The 18,922-nt window shown below is 55.3% G+C and overlaps 2 protein-coding genes across 3 annotated transcripts in view; one reads left to right on the top strand and one right to left on the bottom strand.

Moving 5' to 3' along the window:
* Positions 1 to 29: 29 nt before the first annotated feature.
* BAP1 (BRCA1 associated protein 1) lies at positions 30 to 12,000 on the top strand. 2 transcript variants are annotated; one of them, XM_009099516.4, is made up of 17 exons: positions 30 to 158; positions 2,464 to 2,493; positions 2,592 to 2,646; positions 3,307 to 3,439; positions 3,795 to 3,914; positions 4,380 to 4,441; positions 4,512 to 4,654; positions 5,218 to 5,296; positions 5,938 to 6,061; positions 6,376 to 6,493; positions 6,886 to 7,073; positions 7,421 to 7,554; positions 8,155 to 8,627; positions 8,735 to 8,892; positions 9,603 to 9,695; positions 10,207 to 10,279; positions 10,527 to 12,000. In XM_009099516.4, exons 1-17 carry the CDS (start codon positions 122 to 124, stop codon positions 10,658 to 10,660), a joined length of 2,154 nt encoding a protein of 717 aa, XP_009097764.2. In that variant the 5' UTR covers positions 30 to 121; the 3' UTR covers positions 10,661 to 12,000. The 2 variants fall into 2 exon arrangements, with proteins under 2 accessions (XP_009097764.2, XP_050835317.1); XM_050979360.1 differs by having other exon boundaries at positions 8,735 to 8,838.
* A 159-nt stretch (positions 12,001 to 12,159) lies between these two features.
* Positions 12,160 to 18,922, bottom strand: part of DNAH1 (dynein axonemal heavy chain 1) — a 67,608-nt gene continuing 60,845 nt past the window's right edge. Inside the window, exons 65-78 of the mRNA XM_050979492.1 lie at positions 18,532 to 18,683; positions 17,857 to 18,057; positions 17,320 to 17,460; positions 16,731 to 16,889; positions 16,162 to 16,293; positions 15,804 to 15,974; positions 15,212 to 15,391; positions 14,960 to 15,136; positions 14,616 to 14,786; positions 14,286 to 14,416; positions 13,796 to 13,940; positions 13,365 to 13,571; positions 12,763 to 12,997; positions 12,160 to 12,409 (exon numbers count right to left, since the gene is read on the bottom strand). Coding sequence (XP_050835449.1) covers positions 12,288 to 12,409; positions 12,763 to 12,997; positions 13,365 to 13,571; positions 13,796 to 13,940; positions 14,286 to 14,416; positions 14,616 to 14,786; positions 14,960 to 15,136; positions 15,212 to 15,391; positions 15,804 to 15,974; positions 16,162 to 16,293; positions 16,731 to 16,889; positions 17,320 to 17,460; positions 17,857 to 18,057; positions 18,532 to 18,683 — 2,324 coding nt within the window. The 3' untranslated portion in view covers positions 12,160 to 12,287. The remainder of the gene's footprint in view (positions 12,410 to 12,762; positions 12,998 to 13,364; positions 13,572 to 13,795; positions 13,941 to 14,285; positions 14,417 to 14,615; positions 14,787 to 14,959; positions 15,137 to 15,211; positions 15,392 to 15,803; positions 15,975 to 16,161; positions 16,294 to 16,730; positions 16,890 to 17,319; positions 17,461 to 17,856; positions 18,058 to 18,531; positions 18,684 to 18,922) is intronic.

Here is an 18,922-nt window from a genome sequence, read left to right on the forward strand (position 1 = left end):
CCCAACACGGCCACGTGTCGCGGCCGCGTGACGTCACCGGGCGCGATGACGCAGAGCGGGGAGCGACGGCGGGGCCCGCAGTCGGGGCCGGACATGGCGGCGCGGCCCGGCCCGCGGGAAGATGAATAAGGGCTGGCTGGAGCTGGAGAGCGACCCCGGTGAGCGCGGCCATCGCACCGCGCAGTGGGCGGGGCTGGGGGCCGGCCGAGGCAGAGCTCGGGGCGGCGAAGGGGCTCTGAGGAACACGCGGGCAGCGGGGCCTGGGTGGGGGTACGTGGCGGTCGGCTCAGGGAGGCTGCAGGGGCAGGCTGGGGGTGTGGGGGCACGGGTGGGGTTTTAGCGGTGGGACTTGTGGTGCATGGGTGGAGTTTGGGGGGGCTAGGGATGGGAGGTGAGCTGGTAAAGTTCGGAAGAGCTGCGGGTAGGGGGTGTGGAGGTGCAGTTTTGGGGGGCTGGGGGTGCGGGTGCACCGGTGAGGCTGCGGTGGTGCGGGAGCACAAGTGGATTTTGGGGGGTTGAGATGTGCGGTGCAGGCCTGCAGGAGGGCAGGACGGGGGCTGAAGAGGTCGGCAGGGAGAAACTGGGAGCAGGACGGTCAGGGGTGTCCCCTTCCCGCTGCCCTGGGGGTGGATGCTGTGAGTGATGGAGTTGTTTCAGGGGTGGGAATTAAGGGGCAAAGCTGGTGTTTTAACCCTCCGAGTCGCTGTAGTGTGGAATGGGCTTGTCCTGTGCAAGGCTGGGAGCTGCTTTCTAGGATGGGGTGGTGAGTTTTTGGGGCTGTGGGTGAGGGAATGTGACCTTTGGAATTGTCTTTGTCTCTTGCACTCAGCAAAGGATTCTGTCTGGTGTCAGGATTCCAGTCACCCCCAGTTTTGCTGCTCTTTCTGCTCTTTACTGGTACTTGAAAAAGGCTGAAATCATTCCCCTCCTGGCCTTCATCATGGCAGAAAGTCCCAGGACATGGTTTGGATTCCCACAGCTGGGAGGGAAGGTTATTTGCTTGGGGGACAGCCTGTCTGGGCAGAGGCAGGTTTTTGGCCATGTGACAGTTTGGATGCAGGGTGGGCAGCTGGGACAGACTTAGGAGTGACCCATGTGCTGCTCTCAGCTTCCAGCACATCCAGTAGCTGAATCTCTCCCCACTGGCTCTGCCTGGGGCTTGGGTGGAATCTCTGGGTGCTTTACTGCTCAGGAAAGGTTGGTGGAACCTTCCCCAGGCTTGGGTGGGGAAGAGAGCCTTGGGACATGCAGGCTGCTGGCCTAGTGTTATGTGAGCTTGTGGACACCAGAATGTGTCCAGCCAAGCCATATAATGTGCTGTGGGTGTTGGAGTGTTCCAGGAGAGGTGTCAGCAGCAGGGATGTGCCTTTTGTGGGTGCTGAGGTAAAATGAAATGCTAAAATATGCCAGAGAAAACAGTGGGGTTGGAAGGGACCAGGAAGGTGATGGGGTTTGGTGTAATGGCCTGGCCTTCCACTGGTTTGAAGCATGTTATTTCCACAGCATACTGCTTCTCACTGACCATTTTGTAAGAAATACAATGTTTTCTGCTGAATTAATGAAGACTTTTTGCTCCCAGGAGTTTCCCCCCTGTTTTAATTATTTCAGCTTTGGTGTGGAAGCCCCTTGGGCTCTTCTTAATTGAGTCACTTACATCAGGGTCCTTAAATCCATTGCTTACAGGGATGTTTCTCTGGATTTAATCCTTCTTATTGGTATTCCCTGGACTTCTTCCCAGGCTTTCAGCAGCCTTTCTAAGAGAGCTGAAAAAGCAGATTTGTTATTCCAGTCTCGAACTCGCTTCCTTCACATGCAGAGTGACTGCCTGAAAATTGGGCTGACTGCTGCTCCAGCATCAGAGTGGCAGCTGCTGCTCAGTTGCTGACGTCTGATAATCCTTGTTTTCTTGAGGTTGTCTCTGTGTCCCTGGTTATGTCCTCCTGAATTTTATAGCCACTGCAGACAGGCTGTTGGATTTGGTTCCCCCAAACAGACAGGGAGATGAAGATGAGCTTCTTTCAGCCCTTGGACTTCCCTGCAGCCCTGTTGCTGTGATCTGGATTTCCCCTCACTGACTTTGACTAACATGAACAGAAATTACAAGGGTTTTTTTTAAGTATCTTGTGATATCTTCAGTCATTTTTCTCTCTGGTTACAAGTATGTGTGTGTGATTTAGGTGCTCCCTGCTGCTCACTTGGCAGGCCAGCTGCAGGAAAGAGATGGTTCAGGTCCTCTTGAGGAAGAGGATGATCAGTGGGGATGGAGGGGTGAAGGTTGTTGGAGCACCTCTGAGCTCAGCAGCCCTGCTGCTGGGACTTGGTGTGGTCCTGGTGCCACTCTGCTGTGGATTCTCTGGCTGTGCCTTGGCCTGGGACCATGTGGGACTCTCAGGGGATGATAACAGTGGATTTCCTCTCTGCTCTCTTCAGCCAGAAATAACCTGTTGGTTTTGTTCCTTTCAGGTCTTTTCACACTCCTGGTTGAAGACTTTGGTAAGTCCTAGAAACCTTTCTGAGAAGTCATTTTTGTGCCTGACATTACCCTGTCCCTTCTAGTGGGCCTTACACCAGCATCTCTCCTTTGTCTGCAGGGGTCAAGGGAGTGCAGGTAGAGGAGATTTATGATCTGCAGAGCAAATGCCAAGGGTGAGTCAGAGGTCTGAGAGTGTGAGTTGTGCTAAGCAGAGTGCTCTGTGGGCCTGGGAGCTCATGGCCAGGTGTTCAGAGGGGCCTGTGTGAGCTTGTCTGGCATGGAGATCAGAGCTGTAAGGGATGGACCAGGAGGGCTTTATTAAATTTGGGGCAGCTGGGGGACATCCTCCAGGGATTCAACTCCCTGTTACCATAGAGAGGTGGTGTCGTTGCAGTGTGGTCTTTCCCCCCGTCCTGGTGCTGTGAAAAGGCTTTGAGGCTGTTGCTTCTTAAAAGCCATTGCTGAATTCCTCTCAGAAATGAATCCAAGGTAAGTGTAAAAGGAGGGTCATTCAGTGGCCAGGCACTGTTCTGCAGTCAGTCAGTGTCCAAAGGGGATTTTCCCATTTCTTTGTCTTCAGCCTCTTAAGACTTGTCAATCCCCAAAGTTTTCAAGCTTGATTGTAAGCGGAGCCTGAAGCATCAGCACAGGAGTGTCCTCGGTAGTGTCGGGCTGGGGGATTGTGGCAGGGATGGTCACTGCCAGAAAGATGGCACTGGTTGTTCTGCTTTTCCTCTGTCTTTGCTGTGCTGTGAAACAAGAGCGTTTCTGATGCTGGGCAGAGCAGCCCAGTGGAGTGGTTGGTGCAGAGCTCTGCTGCTTTCTCTGTGCAGCCCCGTGTATGGGTTCATCTTCCTGTTCAAGTGGATTGAGGAGCGCCGCTCCCGCCGCAAGGTCTCCACGCTGGTGGACGAGACGTCGGTGATCGACGATGACATCGTCAATAACATGTTCTTTGCTCACCAGGTAGGCTCCTGGCTGGGGGAAGGTGTGTGGGGGTGTCTCCTGTGACACCTCAGGGAAGCAATGTGCCACTGACAGGCTGCACTGATCTTGCTGGTCATGAGGGCAGCTCCTCTTCCCTGAGCTCCAGGTTGGAGGGAATCCAGTGAGGGCTGGGAGACTGTGGCCTGCACTGTGAGCATGCTCATGGGGCATGGTGAGGCTCACTAAATGATACTGATTTCCCTCCTTCCTGTGAGAGCTGAGGTCACGGGTCTGTTCTCACAAGTGCTTTCAGTTGATTGTTACCAATACTGAGGAGTTGTTGAAAGGCTGCGTTGTTCCTGCTGGTTAAGTTGATCTTTGTGTTACTCTCTAGCTGATCCCCAATTCCTGTGCCACCCATGCCCTGCTGAGCGTCCTCCTGAACTGCAACAATGTTGACCTGGGCCCCACCTTGAGCCGCATGAAGGATTTCACCAAAGGCTTTAGCCCTGAGGTAGGGGCAGGGTCGGGCAGGGCTGTGCAGGGGTGGCACTACCTCTTGCTCCCCTCTTGGGGTGATGCTCTTCATGAGCTGGCTCCTTCCCTGCCTCTGTGGCTGCACACTGCAGCAGGACTGCCTCTTCTCTCTCGTATTCCTGCATTGCCTTGCTCAGAGCCTTGGTCCCCTTTAGGCTGGGCAGAGCTCTGAGCCTTCTGTCATGTTACTCCCTGTAATCAAAAGTCCTCTTCCCTTCAGACCTACTGTGAAGTCTGTTTTTCTTCAGCTGTAATTTATTCAGTAGAAATTGTTTGCTTTTTCCATCTGGGACTTTACCTGTAACTCAGAAGAGTAGAGGATGTGCCTGAGGGTTTCTGTCCTGGTCCTGTGGGTAGATGGAGGGAGGGAGTGGGAAGGCGAAGCATTTTATTTGTTCCCTGTCGCTTCTCAGCTGTTCTCCTCTCTTGCTGTTGGCTGCAGAGCAAAGGCTATGCCATTGGCAATGCTCCGGAGCTGGCCAAGGCCCACAACAGCCATGCCAGGTGAGTGAGAGTGTCTGCAGCTGCCTCCATCTGGAGGAGGCAGGCTCTCCATGGCCTCTATCCCTCGCAGGCCAGAGCCACGGCACTTGCCGGAGAAGCAGAATGGCATCAGCGCTGTGCGGACCATGGAGGCTTTTCATTTTGTCAGCTACGTCCCCATCAAGGGGCGGCTCTTTGAGCTCGACGGGCTGAAGGTCTATCCCATTGACCACGGTAAGAGCCACTTGTCCCTGCTTGTTGATGCGGGTGAATAGCACCCCAGGGTGCTATTCACCTGCGTCAATGTATTGTTTTTCATTGCCTCTTAGGGTTAACTGGCATTAGTTGAGAATCACTCCAATGGCTCACAGATTTGTCCTGAGTTTTGACAGCTAATTTTGGAGCCTGTGTGCTGAGGACTGTGCCTAGAAAGCAGTTATTATTTCTAAATGTACTGCTTTTGTTTTTCCTTTTCCTCCCAGTTGCTCACAGCCATAAGGTCCTTCAGCTCTGAAATAACTTTATATAGCAAGGAGAATTTATCTCCTCGCTCTCTCCTTGTTCCAAATAACTACTGTGTGTTGAGACAACTGGTCCAAACAGATCCCACTGGGCCACCCAGGTTGCCCAGGTTACTCCGTTCTCTTACAACATGACCCCTCAGTTCTGTCATTCAGGTAGTTATTTATCCCTGCCAGGTTTGTCAGTCAGTCCTTTGGTAAGGTACCCACTTCCTGTGCCTGGTTTACTTCGGCACGGCCTGTTTTGCTAAGTCCAGCTGTGTGTTGTTATCCCAGGGCCTTGGGCAGATGACGAGGAATGGACGGACAAAGCCAGGAGAGTGATCATGGAGCGCATTGGCCTGGCCACTGCAGGGTAATGTCCTGGCCCATGGGGCAAGCACTGGCTCCTTGCCATATTCCGCTGGATTATTTGTTGTGTGGTTTCTGAGTGGCAGGTTGGGGAAATGGAGGTTGCCTATGGAGAGGTGCAGGTGCCCTGCCTCTTGCCTTCTCTTGCCTGCAGAGCATGCATTCCCTGTGTGATGCAGAGTCCCTGCAAATGCTGCACAGTGTTAGGAGTGGCCTGGTTAGGTCTGTGTTAGCTCAGGTCCAGAGGAGAAGGAGTGGTGCTTCTGGTCTTGAGCTGGGCCTCTGGGATGCTTGGGCATTAAGGTGGCAGCACTGGCACAGGTTGCCTAAAGATGGAATCTCCATCTCTTGAGCTATTCAGAAGCTGTCTGGATGTTGTCCTGTTACCAGCTCTGGGTGATCCTGCTGGAGCAGGGCCTGGAGCAGATGAGTCTCATAGGTCTCTTCCCACCTCAGCTAACCTGTGACTCTGAGAGTGTTTTGTGTGGTAGCTGAAGAAACCTTGTACTGCTTCATTGGCCACTGTGAGGTTGACCTGGTTCTGGGGAGAAGCCATGGGTGTGTTGGTGTTAAATGCCTGGGCAGGAGGTGGGGATGGGGCTGTCACCATGATCCTGTGGCTGAGGGCTGGTGCCCTTTCTGCAGGGAGCCGTACCATGACATCCGCTTCAACCTGATGGCCGTGGTGCCTGACCGGAGGATGAAGTACGAGTCCAAACTGCACATCCTGAAGATGAACCGCCAGACTGTGCTGGAGGCCTTGCAGCAGGTAGGACAGCCCAGCCCCTGAGGGAGTGCAAGGCTGCTGGGGGGAATAGGCTTTTTCAGGGCATCTACCTGTGCTGCCAGGGCCCTGGAGTTAGGGGTTTTGTTTGGCCTTGGGAAAAATCTTGTGGGAAGAGGACATAGCCGCCTCACTGCCTGGCCATTGCTGCACCTGGGAGGTGGTTCATCTATGTCTTTTGTGTGCCTGGGCACTAGGTATTTGCTCACCCTCATGAGCTCTGCAGTGCTTGAGTGGGAAGGATGTGGTTTGGGTTATTGCTGATCCAGCATGCAACTTCTATGTCATTTGCTTTAAAGCTTATCCGAGTAACTCAGCCTGAGCTGATCCAGACCCAGAAGTCTCAGGAGTCTCAGCCTGGTGAAGAGGCAAAGCCAGCCAGCAGCAAGACCGTGACTCCAGAGAGCACTCATCCAGGTAGGGCCTGGTACCACCACAGTGTTGCCAGCCTGGCCTGCCATGGAGTGAGCACAGGGTGGTGACAACAGCACCCAAACCACATACTGGCTGACCTGGGGCATAGGGCAGTTTTATTGTCTGCTTTGCTTTCTTTTCTGTGAGCCCTGGTCCATGTGCACTGTGCTGGGGTATGGTGATGCGTGTGTGTCTGAGGGTGTGTTGGAGGATGTGAAGCTTGAAAAGTGGGAGGACTGGAGCCTGGGGACACCAGTGACAGATGGAGGTGGTTGTGGTGGTCTGGGAGAGTGTTAGAACTCTTCTCTTACCTGGATGCGTAAGAGGTGGTAGAAGACATGGAGTAAAAGGTGACAGTGCTGGTGGTGAAAGGCTGTGCTGTGCTTGTGTGGCAGATGGCAGCGATGAAGCCACCAGCCAGGGCCACCCCACGGCCACGCAGAGCCCACCCAGCAAATCCAAACCAGTGCCAAAGACAGCAGTGAGCGGCATCAACGGGGCCCCTCCAGTGAACCCCAACCCCATTGTGCAGAGATTGCCAGCCTTCCTGGATAACCACAACTATGCCAAGTCCCCCATGCAGGTAGGCTGGAGCACCAGGCTGGCAGCACAGCTGATTCTAGCTGAGCTCTTTGCCTGCAGTCCCTCCCCTCTGTGGGACCACAGTTGTCAGCTGGCCTAAGCCTGGCCCTGCCTTGCAGCCAGCCTGGCCCAGCACTAACCCAGGCTGGGAGGGGAGAGGGTATATAAAAGACTGACCTGACAAAGGAGGTTTACCTGAATGTGGGTAAACTGAACAAAAATGGGGAAGGGTCCCTGTTTCCTCTCAAAAGAGCCAAGTCCTGGTGTTGGGCTGGACCAAGGACAAGTCCACTGGGTTCTTCCTCCTTGCCCTGCTGCCAGCAGGCCTTCAGCAGTGGTGTGTTGCAGGAGGAAGAAGACCTTGCAGCAGGAGTGGGTCGCAACCGGGTCCCAGTCCGACAGCACCAGCAGTACTCAGATGATGAAGATGACTATGATGATGATGATGAGGAGGAAGTTCGTAACAGCAACTCAGCCATCAGGTGACTGCTTGAGCTGTGGGTGGGGGGCCGGGAGCTGACATTTTCAGAACCGTCAGCGAGAACTTCCCTAACCTCCTTCCTTAGATCTTGGTAGTTCCATTCTTCTCTTCACCTGCCATTTTACTTTTCATTCACCGGGTTTTGTAAAGTCCTTCTGCAGCTCCTTGCAGCCAACTCTGAATTTCAGCTGCCCTGAGAGTAACTGTATTGGCAGCAGGCTTTGGGGCTTTGAGGAACCTTGGTTCCAGTGCTGATTGCCAGTTCAGCTCCTGGTGACAGTGTTGGTGTGCTTAGACTGCTTCTGAGGCCAGGAAGTTGGGGTCACAGCAAGGGAGCATTGGGGGCTTTGGAAGAAGAGCAGGGGGTACACAGCACCCTGTGCCCCCCAGCAGTGTAGGGATCCTTGGGGCTGAGTGGCTCAGTGGTGCTGAGGTGCTGCAAGAGAAGCCGGTGGTGCTGGGGGTGATGTTGAAGTGTTTCAGACCTTGTTTCATCCAGGCAGGCAGCCTGGACTGCTGAGCACAGAGCTGGCAGTGTCCGTGGTGGGCCCCCACCTCTTTTCACCAGCTACTCACCTTCCCTGCTGTGTTTCTGGGCCAGGTACAAGAGGAAAGGGCAAGTGAAGCAAGAGCACATGGCAGGGGCCGCAGATGGCCAGCTCTCTGTCCTGCAGCCCAACACCATCAATGTCTTGGCTGAGAAGCTGAAGGAATCTCAAAAGGATCTTTCCGTTCCCCTGTCCATCAAGACGAGCGGCGGGGGTGCCGCCGTGGCAGTGGTCACGCACTCCCAGCCCTCCCCCACGCCCAGCAACGAGAGCACGGACACGGCCTCCGAGATCGGCAGCGCCTTCAACTCACCACTGCGCTCCCCCATCCGCTCGGCCAACCCCACACGCCCCTCCAGCCCTGTCACCTCGCACATCTCCAAGGTGCTGTTCGGTGAGGAGGACGGGCTGCTGCGCCTCGACTGCATGCGCTACAACCGCGCTGTCAGGGACCTGGGGCCCATCGTCAGCTCCGGCCTGCTGCACCTCACTGAGGACGGCGTGTTCTGCCCGCTGGCTGCTGCAGGTGAGTGCCTGATGTAGGGGGGTGCTGTTTTGCCTGTGTCCTTTGACTTTGGGGGTGGATGCCAGTCCTTTGTGCTGGCTCCTAATGCTTCCTTCCTCTGTGTGTAGATGGGAAAAACTCCCCCTCTTCCATCAAACCCGGTGAAGAGGCCCCGGTTGTGATCAAACTGGAGGAGAAGGAGGGCAGTGAGGCCAGTGACAGCAAAGAGAAGGTGGGACTTGGCAGGACCAGTGATCACCCTGGGGGGGAAAAGTATTCTCCCAAGGTGAGTTTTGTGCTGCGACAGCCCTGGGAACGTGGAGCTCACCCGGAGGCGCAGCAGCGCTGGCAGTGACTGAACTGCATGTGCACGGTGTCCCCTCGCAGCCGTGCCTCCAGGCACAGGGCAGTGCAGGTTTTGTGCCTTGCGTCATCTCGGGGACCTTTGCCTTGGTAGTGGGCACAGACCCTGTCTCTGCAGCTGAGATGTTCAGCTTGCTGTGCTCTCTTCTAGGCCAGGAGCTGGTGAGACCCTGCACCCCAAGTCCTGGGTTGCTGGTAACTCACAGCCTATCTGTGCCCTCCAGCTAGAAGCACCACCAGGCTCAGGCAGCACAAGGGCACCAAGGGCTGCCTGGAGGAGAGCTGGGTAGAAACTGCTATTCCAAAAGGAAGTCTTCAGATTTTTTGAGGGAAAGCAGGCAGGCCCTGGGGATGGGGGCTGGGGCGGGGTGGATTCTGGGACACAGGCAGCCCTTCCCCTGTCCCAAAACCTTGGAGCTGGGGCAGAACCCACTTCCCCTGGGGTTAGCCATAGTGAGTTCCCTTCAATGAACTGATCTCCTTGTGAACTGATCTCCTTGTTTTCCCCTGGCAAGTGTTTTTATTTTGATCATCCCTCTCCTAGCACAGAGATGAGCGCCTGCCAGCTCACCCTGCTGGCTCCTGGGCTGTGGCTGGGTCTGTGCTCATGTTTGGTCTGCTTGATCCCGGTAGGAGCTGCTGGCTCTGCTCAAGTGCGTGGAAGCAGAGATTGCAAACTATGAGGCCTGCCTGAAGGAGGAGGTAGAGAAGAGGAAGAAATTCAAGGTGTGCTGCTGGCTTGTTTGCACTGCTGATTAAGCTGCCCAAAGGCTTTTGTCTGAGGTGGTTTTATGTAAAAATGGAGGGAGAGTGGTTTAGCTGAGAATGTTGATGAGAAGCATTCAGAGTCTATTCCCTGTTACCAAACAGCCCAGAGGGGCAGAGCTTTTACCAGCACAGACCACAGCCCTGGGCCAGCACTGGCAGCCTGGGGGGGGAGGGTGATACAGTGCTGGGATGAACATCAGCACTGATAGGCAGGGGAGAGTCAGCAGAGATACCTGCCCACCTTCACCTCTTCTGAGCTGCTCTTTGTGGAACCTACTGGCCTCTGAACTGGGATGGAGACAGTCCCGGTTGTGCACTGGCCCAAGATAGGTTGGGATGTGGGTCCCTTCCTGCTTCAGTCTCCCTAGTCTGTGGGCTGGGCCAGGCATGCAGGTTCTTTGTTCTCTATTAACCTTTTACTCTCCCTTCTCCCTGCTTGAGGATTATTTGTGGATTTGTCTCTTTGTAGATCGATGACCAGAGGAGAACCCACAACTATGATGAGTTCATCTGTACCTTCATATCCATGCTGGCCCAGGAAGGTGAGCTGAGCTCATGGGGCAGTGAACGTGATGGAGCAGCAGCTGGAAGCCTGGGCTGCTCACCTTGCCTGGCTCCCTGTTTAGGCTGACAGACGCTCCATCTGGGGAGCCACAGATTTCTGCTTTCTCCTTCCAGTTTATAGTCCCTGGAGGTGCCCAGTGATGGCTTTTGAGTGAGAGAGGCAGGGCTGCCCTCTGGCATGGGTAATCCCAGCACTCCAGGCCCGTGTATGTGCTCTCCCTGCAGGCATGCTGGCCAGCCTGGTGGAGCAGAACATCTCGGTGCGCCGGCGGCAGGGAGTCAGCATCGGCCGCCTGCACAAGCAGAGGAAGCCGGACCGCCGGAAACGCTCCCGCCCCTACAAAGCCAAGCGCCAGTAGCCAGGGAGCCAAGTCTGGGAAACATCAGTTGGGCTTTGTGGCTTTGGGCACTGGCACTTAGATCTATGTTACTTTTTGCCCAAGGAAGAGGGACCACAGTGACAAGCCCTCTGCCCAGGTGGAGCCTGGGGACAAAGAGAAATCGGGTTTTTCTCTGCGCCTAAGCTGTGAAAGGCAAGAACCTGTCTGGAGGAGTCCCTGCAGCAGAAAGGAGTCTGGAGTGCTCAGCTGCCTGACCATGCCATGGCAGCAGCCAGACTTTGTCACCTCTGTCTCAGTGCCCTGGCTGAGGACTGTGACCAAAGGGAAAGAGCCCACCCAGCTGTGGATGGGTCTGGCCTCATGGGAACGCTGGCAATGCCCATGTGAGGCTGTGCTGGCCGCAGCTGGCTGTGGCTTTTGTCCTCCTGTGTCCAGCCCTTCAGCTCTGTACTTCCCTGGGATGTTCTTGTTCCTGTTTTCATGATGTTCATGTTTTCTATCCTTCTCCCTCCTTTCCCCAAACTAATTTTTGGTCCTAACCCAGACTCTGGCCATTCTTAGCAAGGTGGCTCCAGGACAGAGCCACTTCTGCACCGACCCCACACTGCACTGCCCAGTGCCTGGTGCTGGCTGAGCCTCTGGGGATGGTGACACCTTTCCCATGTAGCTTGGCTTCCCAGAGGGCCATGGCAGCTCTGTTGCTGGATGAGGGTGGGGTAGGCTCATCAGTAGAGCTGGGCCTTGTCCCCAGCCCTCTGTGGCAGTGCTGGGAGTGGCCTGTGCCTCTTGCTGTCTTGGCTGCTCTCCCTGGGACTAGCTCTGTGGCCCTGGCAATGCCTATGGGTCACACAGCATTGCAGCAGGTCCAGGCCCCAAAAAAACCCTGTGAATTGTGAACAGACCAGGTGCATATAGTGGCCTAGGTGGTGCTGGGCATGGCACGAGGGTGGACTCTGGCTGTGGCTTGGTAAAGCCGCTTGGCAGGGGAAGATGTGCCTGGTTGCTGTAATGGTGGAGGCGGGATGGGGGCAGCAGCAGAGGGAGCCCACATCTCTTGCCCCTGGCCGGCTGCTAACCAGAGTAGGTTGGTACAGCCTGGCTGCCTCCTGCCAGCCCCCAGGAGCCTGGCAGAAATCTGAGATATCAGAGGTGGGCACTGTTCCTCAACACTGTCCTGGGGTGGAGCTGCCGCAGGAGAGGACTGAATTTTTTCAGTATGTGTGCAGATCTTGACTATGAAACAGTTCTTTTGGTATTTGTTGAAGGAAAGAAAATCCTTCTGTCTCTTGCTGTGTCTAATATCAAGTGCTGTAAATAATGGATCTGTCTGAAGGAATAAAGCTATCCTGTAATGGCCAGCCATGGAGGAGGTGTGTGAGGGAAGGGGGTGGGGGGCAGTGGGGCTGGGAGCACCACGTGCCAGCTCCAGGCCCTGTTATCCCTGCTGGCAGCTCTTCTCTGGTGTAGAGATTTGAAGTAATTGTGGGGAGTGCAACAATATCATGCTCCATTTATTGACACACCTCAACAGGGGAAGGGCAGGACTCACCTCAACAGAAGGAGGGCCAGGAGGAGAGTGGGGCAGCAGCCCGGCTCAGGCCCTCAGCTGCAGTGGGCTCCTGGGCTGGCTCACTGCATTTTCTGGCTAAAAGTCCAGAGCACAGATCAAGGCCGTGCCCCGTTTGATCCAGTGCTTCTCTGGCTTGTCTGTAGGGATCTCCACAGCAATCACGTAGTTGGTGGAGTGGCCCGTTGTTGACAACGTGCCTGTAATGGGGGAAGCAAGGGTGAGAGGGTGGTGCTGCTGCACACTGACCCCATCCAGGAGCCCTTGTCCCTACCCTAAGCCAGGTGACTGGCTGAGCAGGGCTGGGGGAAGCAGGCTTGCGGGCTTGAGCGGAGCCTGCCCATGGCCACTGCTGCAGAGCCAGGGTGCCTGGCTGCTCCATCTCCTCAACCACAGCAGGAGAGATCTTTTCTCCCTGGCTGGCCACTGCCAACAGCGCCTTCCCCATGCCCATGTATAGCAGGAGGAACTCCCTACTGCCCCTCCCGGGCTGCCCCTCCTAGCTGCTTCTGCAGCTCCCCTGCTTCTGGAAGTCTGCCTTTGGGGCACCTACCTGCGCGAGTCAGAGTCTTATAGATGGGGCACAGGTAGGAGCCGGATTCTGGAGGCTTGCGGTTGGCGACAGGCAGCAGCCAGATGACAGCCATGTCCGTGTAGAGCTCCTTGGGGCGTGACTCCTCCAGCTTACCCGCAGCGGCGTCCCAGCGGGCGCCCTCCAGGAACAAGCCGTGGATGTAGCAGCCCACTTTGGGCTGCTCTGTCAGCTCCTTCACTGACTCCTTCATGACCTGCCATGGGGAGGGGCCACCGGGCCCTCGCTCAAGGCCTGTCCCTGGCGGCTCAGCCCCAAGAAGCCTCTTAAGCAGCTCTTAATTAAGCCAGTGCTGCCAAAAAAGAGCGTGCCACAGCTCTCAGAGGGGCGGCCTGGGACAGAGCTGGTGGAGGGGGATGTGGGCAGGTCTGGAAGCAGAAGACTCTGCCAGCCTTGGGGAAGTGTCTGGCAATGTGGGTGGGTGTATCCAAGCACAAAGAGGATGATGGAGCCATAGGCAGCTGGGTAGCCTGGTGGCTTCACCTCTTGGGCAGGTCAGGGCCTTTGTGACTTTCTAACAGGAGATTCCAAATAAATTCAGACTCTCCACTGGATTTACTGACCTGGAAGCTAAATGAGATAGTGTCAATGGAGATGACAGACTTCCTGGCAAAGTTCTGCAGTGTCCCGGTGAGGAAGGCTTGGGGGAAGAAGAATCCACTGATCCAGAAGACAGAGGGGATCCCATGGCTGATCCAGTTCTGCAAGAATTCAATCCGCTGCACCAAGTCGTTCACCCACGATGCCAACGGCTTCAAGGATGGATAGGCCTGTGGGGCACCACAGAGGGAGGTGCTGAATGCAGTCAAGGACAGCCTAGACCTTGTGCCTCAGCTGCTGAGAGCTGCCCAGAGCCCGGGAGCTGGGAACAACTGGGAGCTGCACTAAGCAGGAGACACCTCCATGCCAGGGGACCAAGAGCCAGCTCCATGGGAGACAGCCCACTCTGGTTTGGGTGAGCTCTGGCCGCAGCTGGGCTGGCTGGGGCACATACCTTGGCATTCCATATTTCAGGAACAGTGTTGTTGTACAAACTGCTGGCCATCAGCTCCAGCCGAGAGGACATCACAACCAGGCCCTTGAGAGCTTTCAGCAAATCCTTCAGACTTAAGGCAACTTCCTCCAGGAGCTTGTTGTACCTACAGAGAAAGGGCAGAGGGAGCAGAGTGACTCTGTGCAGCAGTTTATCACCCATTGCCTGCCCAGAGGGGGTGTGGATCTTTATACACAAGTGAAGCTCCTCCCTGTAACTCTCAGCCCCAGTCCTCTTCAACGGGGTCTCACAGCTGCTCCCCCAGCCCTAAAGTGCTGACTGTTAGAGATGAGACAGAATCAGCCAAAGGTCCTGGCTGGGACAACACAGTTGTTAGTGTGACTTCCAACCCCACGGTTGTGCTCAGTACTGAGGTTCCCCAAAGGTGGGTGGCAGCAGGGACTTGCACATCTCTGCTGTTCCCTAGGACGTGATCCCACAGGAGTTTTACCTGATCACCTCCTGCACCAGCACTGTGTTCATGGATTCTTCATAGAGCAGCGGGTATTTCTCAATCACTTCCTGCACATTCATGGGGTCAGGCAGCTTTGCCAGGATGTCCTTGGAGGTCTCCTCCACAATCTGGAAGGAAAGCAGCAAGTGGCAGAATCCTTCTAATCCAGCCCCATGGCTGCTGAGAAGGGGGAGAGCTAATGCCGGCATGGCAGTGCCATCACTGGCACCCAGCAGGCAGGGTGGCACCTGCTGAGAGCTGGTGCTTGTGCTCACTGCCCAGACTGGGCACTGGCTGCCAGAGCACTGTCAGGACTGGGGCACCCACCTCTTCCCTGCTGCGGCCTCCCAGTGAGATGGTTTTGGGCTGCAGCTGTGCAATGGCCCCCAGCAGTGCAAAGGTCTCGTTCTGAGCGAAGGTGATGTCGGCATTGTCATGTAAACCAAAGAGCTCTGGGCTGTCGTTGAGAGGCAGGCCCTTGACATATTGGAGGTAGCCCTGGAGAGGAATCCACAAAGACTCTGAGACCAAGACCAGCTGAAAATCCCTAGGTTCTTACAAACTTATATTCCCCCACGGACCTGAAAATGCAGTGGGTTTCAGAGAGGAGAGATCCCCTTTGCACTGAGACAATGGATCTATGAGCTGCAATTTGTGATTTGAGTACTTACATTGAGGTCAGAAGAGGTACTGATCTGCTTGTAGATACCTGATTCAGAATAGGCAAAGTCAGGACTTAAAACCTCAGGTTTGTAGAAATCTTCCAAAATGCTCATGATGCAGCGCCGGTCCCAGTCGTCGGTCACGCGGCCACCGTAGTTGATCTCCCCAGCTGTGTATTTCAGAACCTGCAAGAGACCCCCATGGTTCTGATCCATGTCTGCATCATGAGCCTGTTCCCTCGCAGGAGGGGCAGTTCTCACCTTGTAGGGAATTTCTGCATATTCGTTCAAGAACATTTGCAGCTGACTGATGCAGATGCGGAGGTCTCCGTCTGTGAACTCATAGGGGATATTGAACCCCAGAGGCCCAAACTTTCTCCTCTCCAGCATGTTTCCGTGGAAGAAGCAAAGTGACAGCAACAAGGATTTAAACTCTGTGACCTGTGGGAAATGGAGAGAGTTGCTCAGCTTGGGAGGAGACATCCTTGGAGTGGGTTGGGTCCTGCTGGGACCTGGCAGAGCAAATGTGCCAATTCAGGAGTGCCAACTGGAGCTTGAAGAGGGGGAAACCTCAGTCACTGGTGCTGTGCTGGGGAAGGCCATGGCTCATTCCTTGCTTAAAGAGAGCTGCAAGTGCCTTATGCCAGGCCTCCAAAATACTGTTGCTTCAGTTTCTCAAAACTTCCAAGTGTCTCTTCACAGGTGTGAGTTTATGATAAACACCTCCTTTAGCACATGGATTCTCTAATGGGGAGGAAGATCTATGCTTGGAGAGGAGCTTTCCAGGTGGAAAGCATACATTGGAGCAGGCACAGAATGGGGACAGCAAGCCAAAACACAATCTGTGTCTTACCTTGGAGCAAGAATTCAAGAAGTCATCACTGAAACTAATGTAGGACTTGAGCAGGTTGGCCTTGACCCCACGGGGGGGCTCAATGGTCATCTTGGAGCCATTCTGGAGAATGGACACAGGGAAGTGGTTGCTTGGTAGACTGGTGAGCCACAGGCGAAAGTCTGGATGCACCTGGAGGTCCAGAAGGCAGCAAGTGCTCAGGGGGTGCAGGCACAGCCCCTGCAGCTGCTCCTGCACTGACCCTCTGGCTCTATAAGGAGCCAGATAGATGGGTCTGAACTAGAGCTGGGCTCCTCCCAGGCCCCAGCCTCCTGCCTGCTATCCTCAGAGTGGGCACCTGCTCAGTTAAACATCTCACCTTGCTGGGGTCAATGGCCTCAATGAGTCTCTCCAGTGAAGGCATCCAGCTGGGGGCCAGGTGGCAGTTCTGGAAGAAGACCCAGTTGCCCTGCTCCATAGCACTGTGCAACATGGCTTCAGCACGGGGGCCCTGCAGAGGCAGAAGGGGAGAGCTCAGAGACCCTTCCTGTGGCACGCTGTGCTCTGCTGAGCAGGACAGGAAGGCAGCTCCCTGGAGCTGGCTGGAAGGACCTCTGTCCAGAGCTATGGCCTGGCTTTGTCCCCACAGCTCAGCTGGATCTTTGCTGTTTGATGGCACAGCAACATTTTTTTACAGCTTTTGCAAGCCTGTGAGGGAGGGTGGAGGGAATAGAAGGACTGCAGATGGATTTGGGAAGTTAGAAAGCACTGTAGTGCAAGCTGCTGCAGCTCCCACCCCAAGGGGGTGGAAGCAGAAGGTTGGTGAGTAAGGGCCCTGGGGCATGAGGGTATTTTCATAGTGCTGCTAGTGTTCGACCTAGTTGGAGCTTGGTGAGGTTGATACAAGCGCCAGGACACTGCTGTTCCAGGTATGCACTGACAGCTTACCTGTCCTTGGCCCAGAGAAATGGCAGAGAGCTTTTGTGTGAACTTCATTTCTTCAGCAAACTTGTAAAGGTCAGCAGCGGGGTCAGTGCCTGGGGACAGCACGAACACCAGGGGGGTAGTGGCAGTGGACTCCTTAAACACGACTGAGAGGTCAGTGGTCTGCAAGAGAGAGCTGGTTAGAGTGGAGAGGCTGTAGTGGAACACACCTCAGCACCTCCTCAACCTTCCTGGCCTCCAGCTCTCCTCCAAGGCTCCAGTGTCCTCTTGGGTGCCAAGACCAGGAACATGATCAGCGAGAACCACATACAGCTCTCCTCTGGCTGCATTGGTCAGGCCATGAACCACTTTCCCATTTGTCATTCAAACTGTTCCCTTGTACACCTGCAGTATCTGCCCCCTCCTAGTGTGGTTTAACTGGCGGGCATCAGAAAGGCTATCCCTCATCCGAGACAGAGGTATTTCCCCAGCTGTGGGAGGAACACTGTGGCTGTAGAGGGCCACCTCACTGCAATTGGTGGCCCATCTATCACAAGCCTGAGGCCTCCTGCTCCATTCCTGTCCCCACCAGCACCTGCTCTTGGCTGGTTACCTGCGGCTCGATGAAGCGCTGGTCCAGGTTCTGCACCACAAAGTCCTGCATGGCGTTGGTGACCTTGTCTCCACGCAGACACCGCAGGACCAGCAGCTTCTGGAAGGCGTCAAGCTCATCTTCCCACTTCCCAGGCAAAGGCTCTCTGCAAAGCAATTAGGTGCATTTTGGGGGGATGTGCCAGATCCCACACTCCTCAAGAAGTACCCAAGTTGCCTGCAGCAGCCATTGGGGCTTCATAAGGGACAAGGACCTTCCAGTCCCTTGGCTGAGGTTGTTGTCTGTAGCTCTGAAACCATCAGCAGACAAGCCAGAAGTGCTTCCACTGGGAAAACAGCAAATACTGCTGGGATAAGGCATTGGGATAAGGCTCTGCCTTGGGCAATGGTCAGCCGTGAGGAGGCAAGGCAGTGCCTCATCCTTTCCCTTGCATGGCACTGCACTGGGAGCAGAGCTGGCACTGTGGCTGTATCAGCTCCTCTTGCTCTCCCAGGGATGTCATGTGCAGTAGACCTAAGCTGACAAAGCAGGGGACACTTGCCTGTGAGGGCTCTGGCTGTCAAAAATGGTCCTGAACCCTTCAAGGCTGTTTGCAAAATCGTTGTCAAAGCCAGAGAAATTCTTCAAGCTGCTCAAGGCCAGGATGTCGCCCCACGCTCTCTCATTCAGCCAGGCTGGAGCTGGGTTGTCCTTCATCTCCTTTATGGCCCCTCCTGACAGCAGGTACCGCCACTCATCCTGAAGACAGGATAGGATTTGGTCATGGATAATAGCCTACCCACCTGAGCCCATGGCACAGGGTGCCACATCCAATTAAAATCCCATAGTATCCTTTTGGCTCTCCTGCCAGGTGTGTGTGTCAAGGAGTAGCTGAGCTGGAGGGTCTGGGTGATATCAACATAGTGACTGCTCAGCTGCTACTCTCTGCTAACCCCTGCTTGCTCCCTCTGAACTCATTAACCTTTGCAGCAGTCAGGCAGCAAACTGCAAAAGCTGCAGGCGATTCAGGCAGCTCTGCACGTAGACACAGAGAACAGCTGGAAAGTTGAATAAAGACAGAGGCCCAGTGTTTGTCCAGCAGGCTGCCAAGCCTGTTGCTAACCCCAGGGAACAAGGCTCCTTTCCCACCTAGCACACAGTTCTAGGACCTGAACAGGCTGTGCCTGGGCTGCCCTGATGGGATACCCTCAAGGACTGAGGTGACTTGCTCACCATATCAATCTTGCCCTCATTCATCAGGATCCGGGCACTGACCAGGAAGGCAAACATGAGCTTGTGCTTCTCGAAGAGGCTGCGGCACACGTTGCAGTACAGACTGAAGGTGATGTAGTTGTTGATGTTCTTCACCCGCTCCGTCAGCTCGTCTGGAAAAAAGGCAACAACCAGACAAGGATGGCAGGTACCATGGGGGATGTGGAAGGTGCCCTCCACGTCACCTCTGGGCTCCTGGTCACAGAGGCACACCCACACCCTGCCCGGGAAGGACAGATGCTGCTCTCACACACAGACCAGGTGCAGATGTGGGCTGAGGGAGGGGAGGGGAGGGGAGGGGAGGGGAGGGGAGGGGAGGGGAGGGGAGGGGAGGGGAGGGGAGAGGGGAGGG

Source organism: Serinus canaria, chromosome 12 (assembly GCF_022539315.1).
Source record: "Serinus canaria isolate serCan28SL12 chromosome 12, serCan2020, whole genome shotgun sequence".
Classification (NCBI taxonomy): domain Eukaryota; kingdom Metazoa; phylum Chordata; class Aves; order Passeriformes; family Fringillidae; genus Serinus; species Serinus canaria.

Excerpts from the sequence above, each read along its gene's own strand:
- BAP1 (XM_009099516.4), top strand. The coding sequence starts at position 122 with ATGAATAAGGGCTGGCTGGAGCTGGAGAGCGACCCCG. Across the intron at positions 3,440-3,794 it reads ACATGTTCTTTGCTCACCAG|CTGATCCCCAATTCCTGTGC; the intron begins GTAGGCTCCTGG and ends GTTACTCTCTAG. Across the intron at positions 4,442-4,511 it reads GCCCACAACAGCCATGCCAG|GCCAGAGCCACGGCACTTGC; the intron begins GTGAGTGAGAGT and ends TATCCCTCGCAG.